The sequence below is a fragment of the Limulus polyphemus genome, unplaced genomic scaffold (assembly GCF_000517525.1).
Source record: "Limulus polyphemus unplaced genomic scaffold, Limulus_polyphemus-2.1.2 Scaffold576, whole genome shotgun sequence".
Taxonomy (NCBI): domain Eukaryota; kingdom Metazoa; phylum Arthropoda; class Merostomata; order Xiphosura; family Limulidae; genus Limulus; species Limulus polyphemus.
In genome coordinates this window covers 472,351-493,289 of record NW_013666186.1, presented here as the reverse complement: position 1 = coordinate 493,289, position 20,939 = coordinate 472,351, and the positions used below count along the sequence as shown (strand labels likewise).

General features: G+C 34.3%; 1 protein-coding gene across 3 annotated transcripts in view; it reads left to right on the top strand.

Moving 5' to 3' along the window:
• The window catches only part of LOC106459214 (regulator of microtubule dynamics protein 1-like), a 111,963-nt gene that overhangs the window by 16,704 nt on the left and 74,320 nt on the right, over positions 1–20,939 (top strand). For all 3 annotated transcript variants that reach the window (XM_013918820.2, XM_022385658.1, XM_022385659.1), the window contains exon 2: positions 5,682–5,799. In XM_013918820.2, the coding sequence (XP_013774274.1) occupies positions 5,682–5,799 (118 nt within the window). The remainder of the gene's footprint in view (positions 1–5,681; positions 5,800–20,939) is intronic.

The following is a 20,939-nucleotide window of genomic DNA, read 5'->3' as shown; positions in this document are numbered from 1 at the left end:
CGTTTAGATTGAATGGTAATTTATAATCAGTCACAAGAACGTCGAATCTGAATCACTTGAAAAAAACACGGGGGTGCTTAATTTTTTTCCAGGTGTATATATATAATATTGTGGTCCACCATTATAGGATATAGGGACCAAGACCCTGAGTAATGGAATCTCGGCTATCTGATTATGTTTGGCCTATAGTATTGATCACTTATGTACAATTCCACTCTTGATACAGGAACTAAGTTCAGGGTGAAGAGCATACCTGTTCTGGATGTAGTGTGGTTCCCCCACACTGGTACCAATCTTTTCTTAGCACACCCATGTTATATGCAGACACTTTTTGTATGGATAATACCCTCACCTTCTCTCCACCTTCTCAAAGTGGGATTCTAGCCATAAGTGTCTGCAGAGGTAAGTATGTTTTGGAAGTTAACATTTTCCTAGATTGAAAATGTATTTCCAATAATGCTTACCTCCTGTGACACTTTCCTGCCCTTCCTCCTCACTAAGAGCTGGTGTTTTTGGTGTAACTAATGACCTTAAGGTAAAAAATAGTTTTGAATTTTCCAAAGATATATCTAAACTGGTTTTGATGAACTTGTCTATATTGCCAGTTTTGACATTAATTCATTTTATACAAATTTACCATTAAATGATGTGATTGAGTTAAGTAGTATTTAATTTTTTAAATCCTGATGTTTGTTTTTAATGGTTATCATTATGAACAACTTGATGGGATGTCTATTGGTGCAAGAGTTGCACCATGTTTTGCTAATTTATTTTTAAGTTATTATGAAGAAAAGTGGTTAAAAAGTTGTCCCGAAAAGTTTAAACATTTATACTATAGAAGATATGTTGATGATATTTTTGTAATTTTTAAGAATAAACTTGATATTCAAGAATTTCAAAATTATCTGAACAATCAACATAACAATATTAGATTTACATTTGAAGAACAAACAGCTAATAGCTTACCTTTCTTAAATATCAAGATGATTGCTATTTTATTTAGAAGTTTTAACACTAAGTGCTATCTTAATCCAACTTTTACAGGACAATATTTTCATTTTTTACCTTTCGAATTTAAAAATAACCTAATTCATAATTTAATTCATGGGGCTTATAACATAGTTAGTTCTTTTTCCTCATTCTGTGAAGAAATAAGAACATAAGGTTGTTTTACAAAAAAAAAAGAAAGTTTTCCTGAACAGTTAGTTAATAGTGTTATCAGGAATTATTTAAAAGCTTTAAATGCTTAAAAAATTAGTAAACTGGTTGAAAAAAAAAGAAATAGTTTATTGTATTCTGTCATTTACTGGTAATCATTCTATAGAATTAAAGAAAAAAATCAAACCTATTCTGAATAATAAAATTTACCCAAATATTTAGTTTAGAATTATCTTTAACCTGATGTTTCATTTAAGTAATTATTTTAACTTTAAAGATAGGATTCCTATAATGTATCACTCTTACGTCATAATTTTTCTGAAGGCTCTAAAGAGGTGGGTTGTTTATTTTTATCTTGCACCCTGTACAACAGCAATATATATATTTTTGTACCAGAGACAATGGAACCCATCATGTGGCTAGTGTTGCATTGAGTAGGAAATAACAAGGTATTTATTTCCTCTGCTCCTGTTCAGTGCCTGCTATTGAAATTGGGTTTCCTGCAAGATTGCTTCAGAAGTTTTTATATTTTGTCTTCTAAGCCATACTACTGCTTCTAAACAACAAAATTTGATGTGGATTCCTATTCTCACACCTGGCTAGCCTTTGCTATCCATATTTATGATAGTCCATTGAGAAATCTCTAAGTGGTGACTATTTAAGTGATAGATAATTTCTGTTCAGTCCAAATAGCTCTCTGTTGTTTTCCCCTATAGAAATTCCTCCATCCTGTTTTCTTCTAACGGAGTGGAACTACACTTGCTTCCCCAGTATCAAGCCACTGGAGAGGCCAATATGGAGAGTTCCCCCTTGGGTCAGTGTAATCTCACTGGTATGACAATGAGTGGATGCACTTCCCATTCAGAAGCAGTTCAGGGTTTTTACCTGAAAGTGTAGTATATGCCACTCATGCATGAAGAACCAGACTATTCCTAGTGGTTGTGACCTGCTGGGTGGATTTTTAGTTTCACTTGAGATGCAGGTATGAAATGATTCAACCATGCACCTGCATATTCTGGTAGGTATTTCATGTAACTATTTCTCATGTAGTATACAGTTTGACTAACTGTCTCAGCCACACTATACATACATAGTCTGCTAATGTTCTGAAATATTCAGGGTGACTGAGCAGGCTTTACATTTCACCCACTTTTGTGACATTTCAAGTGAAGTAGGAAGTTCTTTTGAGTGTACCTTTCTGTACTGTCACTTGTACTGGGCAAAGAGTACTTTCTGCTTGAAAAGGATGAAGTCTCTTACGAGTGATTCACTCAATGAGTTTTTCCTTTCTTTTGCTATATTTTTGAGAAAGGAGCTCATATTTTAATATTCTTTGTGCAAACTGGTTCCTTCATCATATTTTCAATGTGGGATTCTAGGTATATATTCTGTGAAAAGGTGAATAGTTTTCTGATATACACTCACCTCTCCAAAGAACCACCTACCTTCCTTTCCCATTTCTGGTGTCCCTCTCTTGCCTTTTTAAGAAAGAGCTTTTGCTATACACAAAGTGCTAAAGGGGAATATTGAGTGTGGAGGATGTATTGTCTCGTGTTAGTGGAGGGGTATAGTCTAGTGTTGGTTGCATTATAGACTGGTGCAGCACATGTATTATGTGTAGGGGTGAAACTTTCATTCAAAGGTTTGGTGCCTGCACAAAAACTTTTTGGCAGTGGTTGAGGTATTAACTGTCTGATCTGTGGAGATGTATCTGTCTGAAATACATTTTCAAGCAACTGTTACCTTTTTTCTTTTTGTAATTGATAATACAATTTTGTTAATGGGTCTTTTTGCCCATACATGTAGATTTTTCCCATTGATGGGCTTAATCACAGTATTTTCAAAGTCTTCCATGTAAATGTTGGCTATCAGAACCAATCCTGGTGAGACCATTTTGTTTGCATGTTGCCGTTTTTCTTTTTTAAGTAAAATGTAGAGATGTTAAACGTTATTTATGTAAAAGAAGTATTGTGTATAATAATAGTTTGGTGTTTTTTCTGATAATTTGTCTTCCAGCAATTTTTGGATGATTTATCATTTTTTCCCCAAGGGTTATTACTTTTATGTACAGATTTTGCATCATAACACTTTAGGATTGCTTTATAACATAAAGAGGATTTTTGATGTTTCCTAATAATGATTCAGAATACTTTTGTGTATTTGGACATCTTTTAAGTTGCCATATTCAGGTAGCTGATATTTGATCTGTTTTAACTTGGTCTATACTAAGAATAATCAAAATGTTAATACTAGGATTCTTAAGAAAACAGTGTTTATTAGAACTTTAAAAAGTTAGGCAGAATATACTCACAAATCAAAATGCTAGACCTAGACTTTTACAAACAACTCAACTAAACTTCTAACTCGGCAATATAACCTTCACATGAGAAGTTAGGAAAAAGTACAATAACTTATCACCAAATCTTTGTAATAATATAAAATCTTTAAACTCTGATTAGTTATGACTCGCAACTTTCATAAGCTATGACTTTCAACCAATATCTAATCTAAAGCTCCTTGTTCTTGATTAACAGTCTTTGGTTCTATTTTATTTGCTACTAAACAATGAGATTACAGTTTAGTGTAGGACAGTTATGATTAACTTACTTACAAAGAGTGACAAACTTCAGGACTCACAAAATTTTGATAACCCTACCTGCCCCTTGGGTAAACCATTTGAGGCATTTGGTTATCCAAAAAAGTTTCAAATTGCACAAATAATATAATTGAGTTTGTGATTCGTACAAAGTCATGGACAATTTGACTTAAATAATTTGTTTTCTATTTTATTTCTAAACTTTAAAGATGTATACATATTCAACTGAAGAGTAGTCAATAATTGTCAAGTCTCAAGTCACAGAGATCTGCACAAAGCTCCTAAAATAACTTAATATTTCTGAAAGTGCTATTTGCTGTCTTCAACACAATGAACAAGATATCTTTATCACCTATAGGGTAGGTTGATGACATTTTATCCAACACATCCTGCTGTGATGTTAATAGTTGAGCTTCATCCTTAGATCTACTCTGACTGTGGCTAGAGTTATTGTGAACATGATTTTAACTAAAGTATGTGCAAGTGGTGACAGTCTATTGTATTTAGAAAATTTATCCAAAGAAAGTTCTTTCTTGGCTGTTATTTATAATGGGCAGTGCAAAAATGACCCATCATTATGTCAAAATATGACATGCTTATATTAGTGACAGTTTTTGCCATTGGCATCTGCCCTGGATTTTCTGTGACTACTTGGGCATTTACTCATTTCATGCAATGTGCGGAATTGTCATGGGTTTTTATGGGATCTTTATCTAATGTACTTGTGCTTTTGATGAAATAACTTCCACTGTGTATGAGCTGACTGAATTTCTGACAATGTTACAAAACATTTTGTTCTTTTTCTTGTCATATTGGAGCTAAAAGTAATATTTTCTTTTGTTGATGATAGCATTAAAAAGGGATTAAATTTTTTTTCATATGCACATTTTTCGTTTTACCATGTGCTTTTCTGTGCTGGGGGAGAGGTCAGTTATTTCTTGTTGAACTGCTGCTACTAAAACATTTTTGCATATTGACCATATTTTGAAAGAAAAGGGTGTTCTCTTCTCTCCTTGCACTGAACAGAAGAAACTCAACAGTGCTGATTGGCTAACAAAATTTGATATGTTTCTGGAGGAAATAGAGTATGCTAGGTTGATGGTGAAATGTGAATCCATTATACTTATCTGTGTTAACCTAAATCACTGAAAACACTGATCACTGATCTTGCTGGTGTATTGTGTCATACCAGAATGGTCTGTGAGGGGGATTTTTGTTTGAGAAACAGCTGTTTGATTACAGCACAGAACCTTATTTTATTTTATAGAGTTTATAGTTACAGTCCCAAATGGGATTGCCCATTTGGTTAGCAGCCGAAAAAAGTTGCCCAACAGATTTTTTTTTGTTTATTTTGGACCATTGGGCTAGCAATTTTCTAAACCTTGCCATAGTTTCTGTGACAAAGAATTTGGTGCCACCCATTGTCAGTTATTTGGTTTTACTATTAATGTTACAGTTAATTCTAATGGGGTGTGAACTGGTCCCATGCATAAACAAACTTGAGACATCTCAACTAAATGACAATGGAAAAGGTGTGTAAAATATAAACATAATAATAAAGAAAAAACTTGAGAGTACAAATTTCTAAGGATTGCCGCAATTTTGCTCTATATTTTCAGCTTATTTCTGAAAAATGTTGTTATATAAAATCACCAAATTATATTTGTATCACAGTCCAGTATCATCATTATTATTGAAAATTATTTGTCAGTAAACATCTGCTGCATCAGAAAGCATTTATTTGTTGAACTTAAAAAGGACACCTATTACATTTCAATCAACTTATCTGACTGCTTAGATTTGTTATGAAATAACATATTTCTGTATAGTCCAAAAGAAACTGCTTTTAATTTCTCCATTCAAAACTATTTCAGCTACATTTTAGGATTCAGCTTATTGTATTAATGATTGATGGGTCATTTTTCAGAAATATCAAATACAAAATGGGTCAACACATGAAAAGTGGAATTCAGTATTAGTAAAAGTTTTCCATGGATGTTTTGCTTTACGAGTACTAACATTTCTAAAAGAACAGCACGAATCAGGTAAATTATTTTTTCTTTTACATAGCTTATTTTGATTATCCATTTGCTTGCTGGTTGAGTTTAACACAATTTGCACCATTTCATGGAATCACTTTAATACCTAAACCAATTACTTTACTGTATTTTCTTGATTTGAATAGTTATATATTTTGATTTTATGAATATTTGCATGTCATTAGGAACATTTCATAACATGAAGAAGCTCAAATCAATATTTCATTAATTTAGAAACCTTATAATCTGTTTTTAGTTATTTTGGCATTTGTGCATTCTTATCATATATTCCAGGGGACAAAATAGTTAGTTTCATTAGCAGAAACTGCTAATCATCATTGAATTTGATTAGCAGTTAGCAAGTATTGCTTAAGATCTTTTTAACATTTATCATTTTAACACATTATGGCAACTAAATCCAGCACTAAAGGTCTTAACTCTTTGTAAAAACATCCACAAGTGAAAAAGAGGTAAATGGTATGCTTTTATTTTAATAACAGTTTTATTCAGCTTCAAACCCTAATATTTAATTGTACGATACATAGGATTTCATGAACAAAATAGTTCCTGGTATATAAAGTAAAACTTCAAAATTGCAAGAAATACCAAACACCTCAGCTGTCATAAAATAAAGAAAATCAATTAACCAAAGAAAGGGGTGAATTGAAGATATAGCAACTGAACAGGGTTGCCATAAATCGTTTTTCAAATTAATCTAGTTTATTTTTTATTTTTGGTGAGACTTCATCACTCTTCACAACGTGGTCTCCTTGGCTTTATGAAGAAGAAAATTTCTAGTTATGTTTCAGCAGTAATTACCCCTCTCACCATGCGCATCCTTTACTGTGCATGTCACAAGGTTTTTTAGTGAGTTACATTCAAAATTTAATTAAACTACTTTTTGTTTGTTCATGTTATACTAATTAGTATAGCTTAAAATCATAGCTAGTAATCCATATTTTAATATATACAAGTTTTAAGTTCTTAGTTTTATAAGGCAATATTAAAAAAAGATCTTGAATTTCCCCTAGTGTGAAAAATGTGACCTTTTTCTCTTAAAATCCCTTCTTTTTTAATTTATTTATCACCCCTCCAAGAAGTACAAAATTTGATGTAAGTTACGTATTATAATATTGTTATTGCTCAGATGAAACATAATTTTCATAGCTTTCAATTTTGTTTGGTTACAGAGCCATCAAATAGAAAATTGGGCCCTTCTTGTCACACCCACCTGTCACATCCTCTCTTTTAGGATTTGTCAATAGTTCTCTCTTACATTTGATACTATATTATTTTTAACCAATAGAAAGCTGATGTTTTCATTTTTCAAATGACGTATTATATTAAGTTGTTTTCCGTACAGAAAAATTTTAATTTCTCATTCAGTACAAGCTTCATTCTCATGGGGAAACGCAATGACTAGCTTGGATGTATTTTTAATGGCTCATGTTGCATAGTTATAAAGCCAGAAAAATTGTGATAGTTATGAGACATTGTCTCTGCTTTTTGCATGTTATTATTCTATGTTGTTTGGTGCATTGTTTAATTAAATAAAAATTATTTAGTGCACTACTACCGTTAGTGTAAAAGATTTAGGGTTAAGTGTTATCGACAGTTGACAGCAAATAAAGAGAAAATCTAGGTAAGTACTTTATTTCTCGTATTTCATGTGTATTCTTTATTTATTATTATAAAAGTAATTAAAATGCAAAAATAAGGCTAGTTTAGGTAAAATAATTAATAATAACAATAATATAATAAAAACATTTTTCATAAAACATGCATGTGAGCAGCTTGGAGTATCTTGTGGGTAACGTAATTCGATAACTCAACATGACCTGCATGTTCCCCAAGTGATTAACAATTTATATCCTAAGGGTGCGAATAGTACTAGTGCTAGTTAGACATGGCTCAAAGGGCAATAAAACAATAAGTATAAATATATGTATATTGTTACAAGTTTCTTGTTACAAATTGAAGACATCATAGAAAGAAAAGAGGATAATTTAGATTTTTTTTTATTTTTTTTGTGATTACATGGTTGGTCAAATTGACCAACATTGTATAGAGTTAGCATGGAGCAAATAATGATAAAATATAAAATTTTACTGAAAAAAAGAACAAAAAATGTTTGAAATGTATTTAGGAGGTTCTGGAGATTATGCAAATGACATTTGAGATTTTTGAGATGTAGAAAAGTATTTTTAACCTTAATCTTAACATTAAAATTGTTTTGCACTTGGACTGGTAAAAAAAAAGACTCAATATATTCACAGACAAATCTTTAGTAAAAATACTTGACTATAAACATGATTTTGTGTACAAACGACTTGTAATGTTTGCTAAAATTCTGCTATATTTTGTGAAGATACATATATTGTATTGAAATCTATTGTATTAAAACTATATACAAGTAAAAAATGATCACATGGTTGGTCCTTGGGACTTAATCCATTTTGAGAGAGTTCCTAACCAGCTCAGTGCTAAGTGTGCAGTGCATGTACTGTATGTACATAATCTAATCTATTTGGCTAGGCTGTGGATGCTGGTCAGGTGCATTCCAAATGTCATAAACAGACTACTACAAACTGTATGTGTATGCGATATACACATGACAAAGTGTGAAAATACTGTATGTGCCATTTGGCAGGAATTTCCAAGAAATAAACATCAGCTTTGGCTTTGGAATATCAAACTGAAATGTTAGGGTACTTTTAACAATATACAAGAGAAAGAAATTATTTGCATGTTATGTTAAGCAAAGAGGAAAATGATTTGCAGTTGGGGTTGTTTTGATTCTCAAATTGTGATGCAAATCTGGATATTTTGTCCCTTGTATTCACAACAAGATACATTATATTGCAGTCATTGCGTGTAAAAAAAAGCTTTTTTAGCTATAAATGAAAACTATTGTTGAATATAGCTGCAACTAGTACTTAATAATTGCCAAATATTATGCCTTTAAAAATTGTATTGTTATATTTTCATTTTGGTGATAAAAAATTAAGAATATTAATTACGTAGTTTAAATATAGTATATTCAGGAATAAAATTAATATTTTCATAATTGAAAAATGTGTTTTGAAATATTTTATTATACTAGGAGTCCTCATTATGTGTAGTGGTTGTGTTCCAAAAAAAGTGGACATAATGAGAAATCACATAACAGGAATAGCAGTTTATGTGTAAAAAATATGGATGTGTTACACATCCTATACACTACTGCCCCCTAATCGTAGGTAGTAGGCTCTTAATGTCGAGAAACTCTTTGATCAAGTGACTGGAGCAATGATGTAGTTTTAGGGGCAAGAAAAAACCCTGTGTTAAGACTGATGTTTTCCAAATATTTTGGGTGTCCCAGGGCATTATCAGTGATAAGCAGCACCTGTAATATCACTCACTCTCCACAACAAAATGATTAGTGAACCATTCTTCAAACACTTGGCCAATAACCCAGGTCTTTTTTGTTGTCAGTCCAGTGCATGGGCAATATTTTCTTGGTGAGACCTTTGAGAGGATGAGGGTTCAGGGAATGGTATACAAGCATTGGCTTCATCTTGAATTCACCTGCTGAGTTTCTGCATAATAGTAGCATCAGCCTATCTTTCACTGCTTTAAATCCAGGTTCTACCTTCTCCTTATTAATGTAGGTTCGTGAAAGCATCCTCTTCCAAAATAGCCCAGTTTAATCAGCATTAAAAACTTGCTTAGGGATGTACCCCTCTGCTTCAGTGTTTGCTCTCAATTCTTCTGGATATCTGGCAGCATCAGTATGGTCAGCACTTGCAGATTCATCCATCACATTCAGATTATGCAAGTTCTGACAGTGAATGAACTTAGCAAACCAACTCTTACTGGCCATAAAGAGCTCCTCAGCTCCACCATCTTGGATCAAGCATTCATAAATTTTCAAAACTTTACCTCTGATACTGGCACAGCTAAGATTCATTTTCTTCTGGTTTTGATCTTCAATCCAAAGTCCAAGCATCTTCTTCATCTTCACCAACACTGGATTCCATAATTTAGTTATCACCTTTGCTTATGGTGGTGTTGAATTTATCACTGAACTATTAATTTTATCAGTGTTGTTCTTAATGGCACATATAGTAGACTCTCCAAGGTTGTAGGCATGACAAATTGTAGAGTGGTCTTCACCATCTTTCATATGCTTTAGAATTTCTAACTTCAATTATAGTGTTAATGCAGTCCTCTTCTGTTTCATGGGTGGATTAGAGCTAGGGCTAGGATATGAACTTGCAGGAAGTTTGGAAGCCACAGCTGTAAATTGAACAGGAACAGAAGTTACACTGTTCATAAAATGTGCACAAGAAGGACAGATCTGCATAGAACAATGGACAGTATGAGACCCGAAACAGCAGGGATGCATTACTTTGAATGGTGGGAACCCAAGTGTACCCACAATGCACCACTCATGACATAGGTGAGCAGCATCCGAGACACTGTGGCACCAAGAGTCATGGTGTGACTGACTTGGAACACGTTCAACTCATGAGGCCGAATTATTCTAGCTTATTCTAGCATATAATGAATTTTTGATAGAAATAGTGTCTTGCATAAGGGCAAACTTTGCATGCTGAATACATATATAACGAGGACTCTCAGTACATTGTAATATATAGCAGAAATTGATGCATAAAAATTGTATTAAAAAGCAGAGCTGAGTAAGATAATCAATTGAAATGATCAGTGATTACTCTAGAAACACTACTTAGCTCTCTGCACCACTAGGAGCTATTACCTTTCATGCAACTGCTATGAAATTTCTGTGCATGACACTTGGCAGTATCAATCATCACTTTCTACTTATTATTGGGCAATAATCTCTTCCTTTTGCCTGTTCTCACAGAGCTGTTTAACACTTTGTGGCAGGCTTATGCAACTTGTGGAAATTGAATCATGAATTTCACTTGTATAAATGTACATGCAGTAACTCTGAGATTTCTTAACTTATCCACTCAAAAACTGGCAAGATTTTGTTAAAGATCATAAGTATCTTGTACACACATAATGATGATTTTATAGTTATCTGTCATTTTCTTTACCTATCACTAACTCTAGCTATTATCATCAACATATAATGCAATGAAGTGATTAAAATTAAGAAATAAAAAAAGTACATACCTTTTGAATTTTTGTAGAATATCTTTAAAGATGTTGTATTGCATATATTTGTAACTCTGGCTCTTATCCTTTTCATATATAATTAATTTTTAATGTTTTATTTCCCATTCTTGTCCTTTACCACTTATTATTCATCTCAACACAAGTCAATAGTGCTCTCAAGGCATATTACAGTGTCTTTGGGAGAGATGTGCAACCATTCTGCAAAATTTTTGTTCAGCGTATAATGCCGTAAGCCTTCAGAATGGAAGCAAAGTATGATGCATATTAAAAAATGTTTAAACCTTTTAATTATGTATGTTAAAATGTAACTAATACATAATTAACTGAAATATAATAGTAAGATCTAAATATAATTTAAAGTGTATCTCTAACTATAACATACTTAGGTAAGAAACAACTGTATATGATGTAGTCAATCAAGCAGCCAACAATACTATAGTCAATTTCATGTACTATATGATGACAACTTGGCACCAATTTCCAAATAACCATTGTTAGAATATACTGTAATATGAGTTCTTTCTAATGGTTATAAACATGTATATGCAATGTCTACATGGAGGCTATAAAGCCCAAACAAGTCTGTTGAAGGTGGGTGTGGCAGCTGTTGCGGTTGAAAAAATGTATTTGTTTTAATTATATTCATTCAGAAATCTTCGAAATGAAAGAGTTAAATGGTTATCTAAACATCTCATTGTCTAGATGTACATGTACCTCTAGAGTACTGCCATTGTATTATTGAAGATACAGTGTCAAAGTAGAAAACTTTCATAGCTATTTGGTCACGTGATAATACATCTGAAGTTTTAAGGAGTTATTAAAGGTTTATTTTGAAATCAAGGACTTAAAATTTGGATAAAATAAAACTTTGAATCATAACACACATTATAGTATTAAATTCATTCACATACATTGATATTGAAAGTGTTTTAATTAAATTTTGAATGTAACATTGTGACTAGTTCAGAAAAGTGTTTAAAGAGGCTCCTGTTGTGAAAGGGTTACACCCTTATTCCTAATTGGAACCTTCATGTGATTTGTTGGGCTCTTCTTGTCTCCCTTTGGGCCATTGGCCTGCTGTTCATTTTTATCATATGTCTCTCAAATCATATTTTCTTCCTCTCTTTGCTTGTGATGATTGTTGTTTGTAATTTTGTGCCTTGGATGCCTTCTGTACTCTATTATAAGGACTGGTTGATGTTATTTTCAGACAGCTTCTTTCTTCCAAAGACCTGGGCTGCATAGGAAGGCAGTAGGATGATTTCCCCCATCTCTCTCACCTGTATTTCCTCACTGTACAGTTGTTTCACTCTCATTTGAATTGCCCCTTTTTGTGGAAACCACCATTGTCTATTTTTACCATGGCAGATCTCCTCTTGGGACTTTTTCTCTTCCACTTTAATGGGTTGGATTTGCCAGCTCATCCATCTCTCATATTCTTCTTTAGGTGAGTCTGATCATATGCTTGTGTCTTTTCCCACCAGATTTGGCATATCACAGTCTCTCTTGCCTTTTTTCTTCACCTGTCTTTGGTATGTGGATTACAACACATTAATCTCATATTACTTGCATTATTGGGTGGTTTCATGTGCCTCTAGTTTTTGCTTCCCTTCAGTCACCATTCTCCAGAGGATTTGTATGTTAAGTTTTGTGTATTGTATTTTTTCAATCATCTATGTGTAATTCATACATTTCATGGCACCTCCATGTGCCTCTCGCCCAGGAAAAGACTGATGAAGCCAAACTTTTTTGAGATCTAGGGCTGCATTGGGTTATCCTTGGAAATGTACTACAGGGCACCCCATTACAATATCTCCCAAGCTGTTTGTGGTGGATATGTCCAGCCAGATGGGATTTGAACATACTGTGGAATGCAGGTGAGGGCTTTTCTTCCCTCCACCTATCATTACAAAATCTATCTCATGACACACTAACCAAGACACACTAACACACTCTAACATTCTGCCCACCTTTGCAACACATTACCACTGGCTTGATATCAATCTGTAATTGATACATTTGGTGGAAAACAAAGTCTAATAATGAATAGTAGAGCAATGGCACTATTGTAAACATCATTATCGAACATTCTGGAAATAGCCATATTTCATCTTTAGCAAATCTATGAAAATGACAAATTAAACAACCTTTAGAACAATTACTCATATAAAAATACAATAAATAGTGTTAGAAAAATGATAAAACATTTTCTGTTGTCAACAGTTTGTGTTCATTACATTCAAAAGCTAGAATTGAAAAGTCTTCTAAGGAAATGGGTTGCGATTGCATTTCATTGTGAGAATATATAGGAAAGTTAGGTGGAGTTTGAAGTTTAAGTCGAGTTCTGTTAGAAACTCCCATGTGTTCCAAGGCATGTATTTATCAATTGTGAAAAGCCTTGCCTATGTAGATGGCTTTACAGCTACCAGATGTTTATTTATATATGACCATTGACTGTAAGAGTGAAGGTAAAATATCTGTAGTTCTAAAAGAGCTACTCATACAAAGTGATGATTTGAAGACAATACAGAGTTTAATCTTCGGGCAGAAGGACCTGAGTAGCTTTTTTGATTTGGGTTTTAACAATAAAACTGTATTTTCCAAGGTAAGGAATAACAAGTGTTAGAGGGAATTTTGAATATGTTTGGATATTTTTTGATGGTTTTTGTCTTTCCCAGCATTCCATTCCTTATCTTTCCCTTTTCTTCACCCAGTTGTTTGACAATGTCTAGCAATCAGGCGGCCTTGTCGATCACCTTCTGTTTCACCAGGTTGCACATGGTTTTGTCTTCCCCTGTCTTTTCCCACCTTTTCAGTTCCTTTGAATTGCCTATTGGGATCTAAGAGTGGTCCTTTATGCCCTTTCCTGTCCTCCATTTAAACCTTTGTCTTTATGATCCAACTACCTTCTCTCCCTCAAGACCTGCTTCCTCCTTCTCCTTGCTTGCAGTCATTATCATTCAGATATCAATGCCATTAATGTTATCTGCATCCTTTACCATTCCTTCTGCCATTCTCTATTCCGACCTGTCCTTTCTCCCTAAGACGTATGCTGCCAGTGCAGGTGGTTTGGCTTTCACACTCATTTCCTTACCTTCTTTTTCCCTCATGTACTACCATTCCGATCCTGATTGGCTTCTTTGTTCGGTTCACTTGTTAAGGTGCAATGCCACGTACTGTTACCTTTCAGGGTTCATGTTCCTGACTTTTTATTCCCTGGGACCCTTCAATTTCCTGTGATCTGTTCCCTGTCATGTCTGCTGGGTTTCTCATTAGGCTGGTGTATTTGGACTAATCCATGGAAGGTCACCATCTCCACAATGTTTCTTCTTGTCAGATCTGTCACATCACTATGTCCTTGGCTGCACAATTTTGATATCCTTTAGAAGAGATCATTCAAGCCCAATACCTTTCTTGCTCATTATATGCATGATCTGGCTGTATCTTCCTCTTGTGGATATCATTGGCGATTCTATGCAGGTCAGTTTGCCATTGACTGGGATAAATCTTGTCACTTCATTTCATATATGTTTTTATTTCAGAAACCCTACACCATTGCACTGTCTCTGGTGTGATGTTCCTTTGGACTACCCACTGCATTTACTCCCCCTCCCCCTTTTTCTCCTATTGGAGCATGGGAGTTCTTACAACTTCCCAGTTTTCAGTCACTGGAGTGGTGGACTATGAAGGCTTCCTCCTGAGTGAGCTTTGAAATTTACTTGACAAATCATACTAATGATTATCCACTTGGTGAGAAGAGGGCAAAGCTAGTTTCCCTCCTTCATTTCCCCTGGATGCTATTTCCCAGGTGGACAGCAATAGACAAAAAAATTAAATAGTAGTTTGGAGTGGGTCCAACCTATGGGTGATCCTCCTCGTAATACTGGGTTTGGGATGACACTGTTTTGTTCCTATGGTTGGGTGCAGTAGAGGCCCCCTCTTCTAGTAAATTATGGTTGTAGGAGTTTCTTTACCTGCTCCTACGATTGAGTTTGTGGGACTTCATCTGCCTCGTAATACAGATGTTCATATGGTTGACAAATGTTCCATGTTCTCCTCATAATTTTGGATGTAGGATGTCTCTTCCCTGCATTTACGGTTGAGTGAGTTATTATTTCTGCATGTAATACCAATTACAGATATTACCCCATTCTTATGGTTGAGTTGAGGCAATGTCACATCCCTGTAATGCCAGGTTTGGTTTGTTGTACTTCTAGCTTCTACAGTTGTTTTGATCAAAAGCTAATCTTACACCAAGTTTAAATTTTGTCATTTTTCTTACATTTGAAAATAGTGTCTGTCTCTGTAGACCATCAGCCATACAATTTACATTCAAATTCTTAATATTAATGTTGGCATTATTCATAAATTAAATCTAATAAAATGCAACTTGTATTCTAAACATTTTTTTTAAATCCTTGCCTGCTTAAAGGTGACAGTCTTCATCGGTGTTGAGAGCTGGTTCAGGGGTTCCGAACACTGTAGACATTTGTGTGGCAGGAGCATTTATTGTTGCTAAGTATCCAATTGTATCCTGGTTGGTCTAGATGAATCCATGTAAGGATGTCGAAATCCATCCAGGAACTATCAGTTTGATTGGATGTATGAGCTTGCTTTGTAAGTAACCATGCTATATTCTTGTTATGAGACTCTGAGAGTTCTCCTACCTGTACCATCAGAAGCATAATGACAGGCAGACCTTGCCTTTTCCCCCTAATATATTGTGGTAGGAGTAGGGGAGTTGTCTCAATGAACTGCTTCATGTTTTTCTCAGCAGGAACAATCTGCATTTGAGGCTCTGCTGTGGCTACTTCTGGTTGGATGATTATCCCATTAGTAAGTTGAGATATCCCTATACCACTCAACATCTTCTCTGTTCTGTTTGTTATCATACAAGAGGGCAGTGGGAACTCTGGGATGACATTTCCTGGGTAAGACAACACTCAGCTCTTCTTCTGTTGCTGGTGTCACAGTCTTGCATGAATCATCTTGCTTGTCTCTATATCCTGAAAAATGATGTGAATGAATTGGATCTGCCAAAAGTTATTAATGAATTTATTAGTCATACTACAGCTTGTCTAAATATGTTTTCTTCAACAGTAAAAGTTTAATATGTATAAAATATTTATTTAGTTGATTTCCCAGCTGGGGCAGCAAGTCTAGCACATTTTCAGAGAGGCCAGCATGTCTAGTACATGTTCAGCCCCCCCCCCAAAAAAAAGTGTGGCAGTTACATCAAGATTTTCATATGCAGGTTTTCTCCAAGTCTTTCTCATTCTGCATTTTTTCCCATTGCTACAGCTTGAACCCTCTCATCTGCTCTCAGCTGACATGATTTGATCAGTGGTTCCCATGAGTTTGTTCCCCTAACACATTGCTGCTTTTATCAAAGAATATGCACACTTCCTCATACACACGAGATTTACTGTTAGAAGGCTGTTTATATGATTTACTCTGCTCTAGATTTGTTTCTCCCATGGGACATAATTGTTAATTTCTGAGTTTTTTAAGAGTTTTTTTCGTGAGTGAAAGGTGCTTGACAGTTCCTGCGGTAGAAGACAAGTTTTGGGACACTATCCTCCTGAGTGACATGCTTCAAAATTGGAACAAAGTCCTGTAGTCTAGCTGCTTCCAGGAATGACTATCACAAATTCATATCTCTTATCTTTATAAGATCTAAGAGGGTGCTTTACTGTCACATATGATACTTGCTTTAAATTCTGTCTTTGTCTTTTTAGGGTGCACCACCCCTTCTTCCTCTGATGAATATTTCATACAGCAAACACGTTGCCACCTGCAAAAATGTACAATATTAATATAAGGAATAAATCAAGATGTGCCTTATAATATCATTTGCAGTGCCAGCAATTACTTATCAAAATTTATAAGAGTTCAGCTTATGAACATTTCAAAATTGTCATATTTAATGTAAAAATGACCAAAATTACAGCCATATTGGCTTTTGTGTTTTATTTTCCTTTCTTTAAATGCCACCAGAACCTTAATAGAATTGTTAGTTTTACATCAGTTGCATATCTAAGTGCCTTTAGATAGAAATGAAGGTAATAAGTTAGAGTTTGATTCAAGTAGATACAGAGCATTTAGCCATTTCATTGAGTTAGGTAACCATTTTGTTTTCCCCCATATCCTGACCTTGAGCTGTGAGCTACAAATGTTTATCACATTATTTTGATTTATGGGGACAAAGACCTAACCAAAAAACATTAAGTTTATACATTCCAGGTGGTACCAGCCCTGCACACAGCATCTCTGTGCTACATTTTTGAATTATACTTTAACACTCATTTATGTAAAGGCTTGCAACACTTTAAAAACCAAAATATAAATGGAAGTGTTACGTCTCTGGTCGTTTGTTAATTTCCCGTAAAAATTCTTTCCGAAGAACTTCAGCGATACAAGTCCTATCTTAAATAAAACTAGTTTATTCTTTCTCCATACAGTTTTGCAATACACTTAATTTCCACAGTCACTTTAACTTAAACACACGCTATAATTCACAATGATTCATGCACTTTACTTACAGTCACTACCACTCACTTGACTCGATTATCTGTCTCTATATCTCCCTATCTGCAATTATATCTCTGCTTTATTTGCCGGGCTTATATACAAAAATAGAGGGCATCTGGCAAACACTAGAGTTGCCAGGAACAGTCATGATGCTTCTAGAAACTCATGACATGTTACCAGCGTCACGTGACTTCCGCTGTCGTAACAGAAGCTTCCAGTGCTATGCAATGTAGTCAAGAGTCTATATAAATGCAGTAATGTGTAGTAGCCTAACAATAATGATCAATGTCAAATATTCATTGACCTCTAAATGATAATATTTAATGCCAAAGTAGAATAGAATTACTTGTCTTTTGTACATCAAGTTAACAATTTTTTGTTAAACATCAAATCAGGCTATTATTTATAGCATTTTAATGAAAGCTAAATAGTCAAGGTAGTAATGCCAAAAAGGTACTTAATATACTTTAATGACTCTAGAGATAGAAAGACAAAAGATAATTGTTTATATATGGGCTAAAAGTAACTGAGGTCTTAAGACAGCTCTTAAAATCTTTTAATATACATTATTCTCTAACTTTAAGTTACGTAGTGATCCATAATTGAAAATTATACCTAGCCATCCTACCAAGAATTTTAGATTGCCAATGTTATGATCTAATATTAATGTTTTATTTTAAGAATGTCTTTCTGTAATAGATTTCACTCTTCACTAACGTATTAAATCTATGTAACTTTCTAAAATATATCATTACACTAATAAAGTCCATTTGATTTCACAAATGTTAACTGATTTATCAGCCCTTAAAGACAGTTTGCCATACCATAATGGTAGTTTCCATGATTTTAAATAGAAGCAAATATTCAACTAAATTTTCAAAAAATGTAAGAAACATTAATTTATACTAAGATCACAAAAGGAAAATTTAAAATATGTTTGGTGTTAGTTTAAGTTTGTCACTACAAAAAAATTCTTAATTTTTAAACAAACAACAGTGTTCTAAGAGCTTGACTGTAGGTAAAGTTCTTTTAGTGTGAGTGGGGTGACAGCTTTTATAGTGAAGGTATTTCGGTCTGTTTGTAGGTTTTTTGTACAAATCTGTGTGTAAAATCCCATCCTTTAAAAAGACAGTGATGTCAAGAAAGTTAATTTGGGTAGGCGAGAAATCAAAGTAATCCCTTTACATATCACTCAATCGATTAGACCACCATTCCCAGTTTGCCTCTGAAGAAAAAAGGTCCATCTTTCAAAAGTGCTCGGGTTATAGGGTTTTTATCATCTTGTATCAAGATTTCTTGAACCTACATGCTTTTTTGACATTATGAGTATTCTTATGACGTGAGCAGTTCAATGGACCTGCCAACATCTGTTATTCAAACTGTCTGAATGTTCTGTTTTGATCTATTTCAACTATTCCACTGGTGTTTTGTTCATCAACCAGCAGGGGTTACTCTATTTCAGGATCTCTGCTTCTTGTTGTCGAGTTCCACTTTTTGGCTTAAAACAACAAAACCTGGTTGTTGACATTTCATGCTTTGAGAGCTTTTAATTTAGTGGATCTCTCGTTTTACCAAGATGATATTTACAGACAAGGTGGTCTTTACACGTTCTGGTGTTTCTGTAAACTTGTTACCTCTTCAGGAGCTCTCTTATTGATGCATTTACTACTACACTCTATATCAAGCTTCCATTTATTGGTCACCATTTCAAGACTCCATGGCCCTAGCAATGTTTTTTCTTAGTCTGGATTGGTCCACCCTTTTTCTGTATGCTAGTCCTCCTCTTTTAACTTTTTCCCAGTACTTCTTCCCAGATTTTTCTGTGTCCCTCTTTGGCCAGCTCAATCATGGTTTCTGCTTGTTCATGTGTTCATTTCTTGGCAGTTTTGGGTCTTCTATTTGTTCTATCTTGAGAATCCCTTTTTATGTCAACATTAGATGTCTCAAGGTTCGTTGCAAGATGGGCAGGGTTTTTTTTTCAAGAGTTTTCTTGTGTGGTCTTGTTAGCCACCCACCTTTACAATTTATCACTCTAGGTAGATGATTTAAATTACTGCCCCATTTGCCATTCTCTTCCTCCAAGTTGTTTTTCTCTTTCTTATTTCACTTCCTTTTTTACTTGACTTTTAAGAAAGGTCTATCTGTTTCTTCATTCACCAGTTATAGTGTGGCTTTGCTGGCAACCACCCATCTTTTTCTTTGGCTGTTCTTCATGACTTTTCCCTTTCTGTCATTATATTTTCAGACAGGTGCTCACATTTTGATTTTTTTAAATTTATACTTTTCCCTTTATCATCTCATCAGTGTGGGATTCTAGGATAAGTGAATAGCATTTCTGAAGTTAATAATTTCTTTCAGACAGATAGTCACATTTCCACAGAATCGTCCACAAGTCCTCCCCACTTCCAGTGTGTCTCTTTTGCCTCGTCAAGAATGAGCTTTGGGTATAAGTAATGGGAGTACTGCTTTATGATGGATGTGTTGCTCTCCCATTAGTGTGGAGCAATAGTAATGCTGATTTCATCGTAGACTGGTGCAGTACACATGTATAGGGATGTAAGAAATTTGTTCAAAGACTTGACACATGCTCATAAATCTTTAGTATCTATTTGAAATACACTTTCAGGTAAGGAAAATGTTAAATTTTGTTTTCCTTTTTCAGTGCTTTCTATATATCTAGAGCCAGTAGTAGTTAAACAGGAGTCTTGTTCATATAAATAGGTTAATGATGTAAATGTATTATATTGTTACATCTCTGGTCGTTAGTTAATTTTCCGTAAAAATTCTTTCCGATGAAACTTTAGCGACACAAGTCCTTTCTTAAATAAAACTAGTTTATTCTTTCTCAATACAACTTTGAAATTCACTTAATTTCAACGTCACACTATAAGTTAAACAAACGCTATAATTAACAGTGAACGTCACACGCGCACGACCAAACAATACGTCTCTTTATCTCTGTCTGCAATTCAATTACACATTACACTGTTGCCGTCACGTCTTGACCGTCTTATATATAAAAGAATACCAAAATCTAGTAAACGCCCGAGCATTCAGGATCTTTCTAGAAGTTCATGACGTGTTACTAGCATCACGTGACTTCTGCTGTCGTAACACTGCCCCTTCCTTAGTATTGTTCGTCCTGAACAATAGCCACTTACATTAAACCAATAAACAATTAACAATAAATTAATTAAATGTACAGAATTTACAAACACAAAATTAAAATACAACAAAGTCTCTTAATTTTATGGGACGTATCTTCTTCCGTACTGGTCTCCGTCTTGTTGGCTTCTGCTTCAAGTGGGGTTCATCTGCTTCATCAGGAAACGTCCTATCATTAGTAACAGTCACATCAGTGGTAGTAACTTCATCAAGGGCTTCACTGTTTCCCTTCTCAAAACCGTGTAGAGTTTCTTTTTCGACAGTGGCTTTTTCAGGTGACACGTCTTCAGCAGCGTCATTTGTTC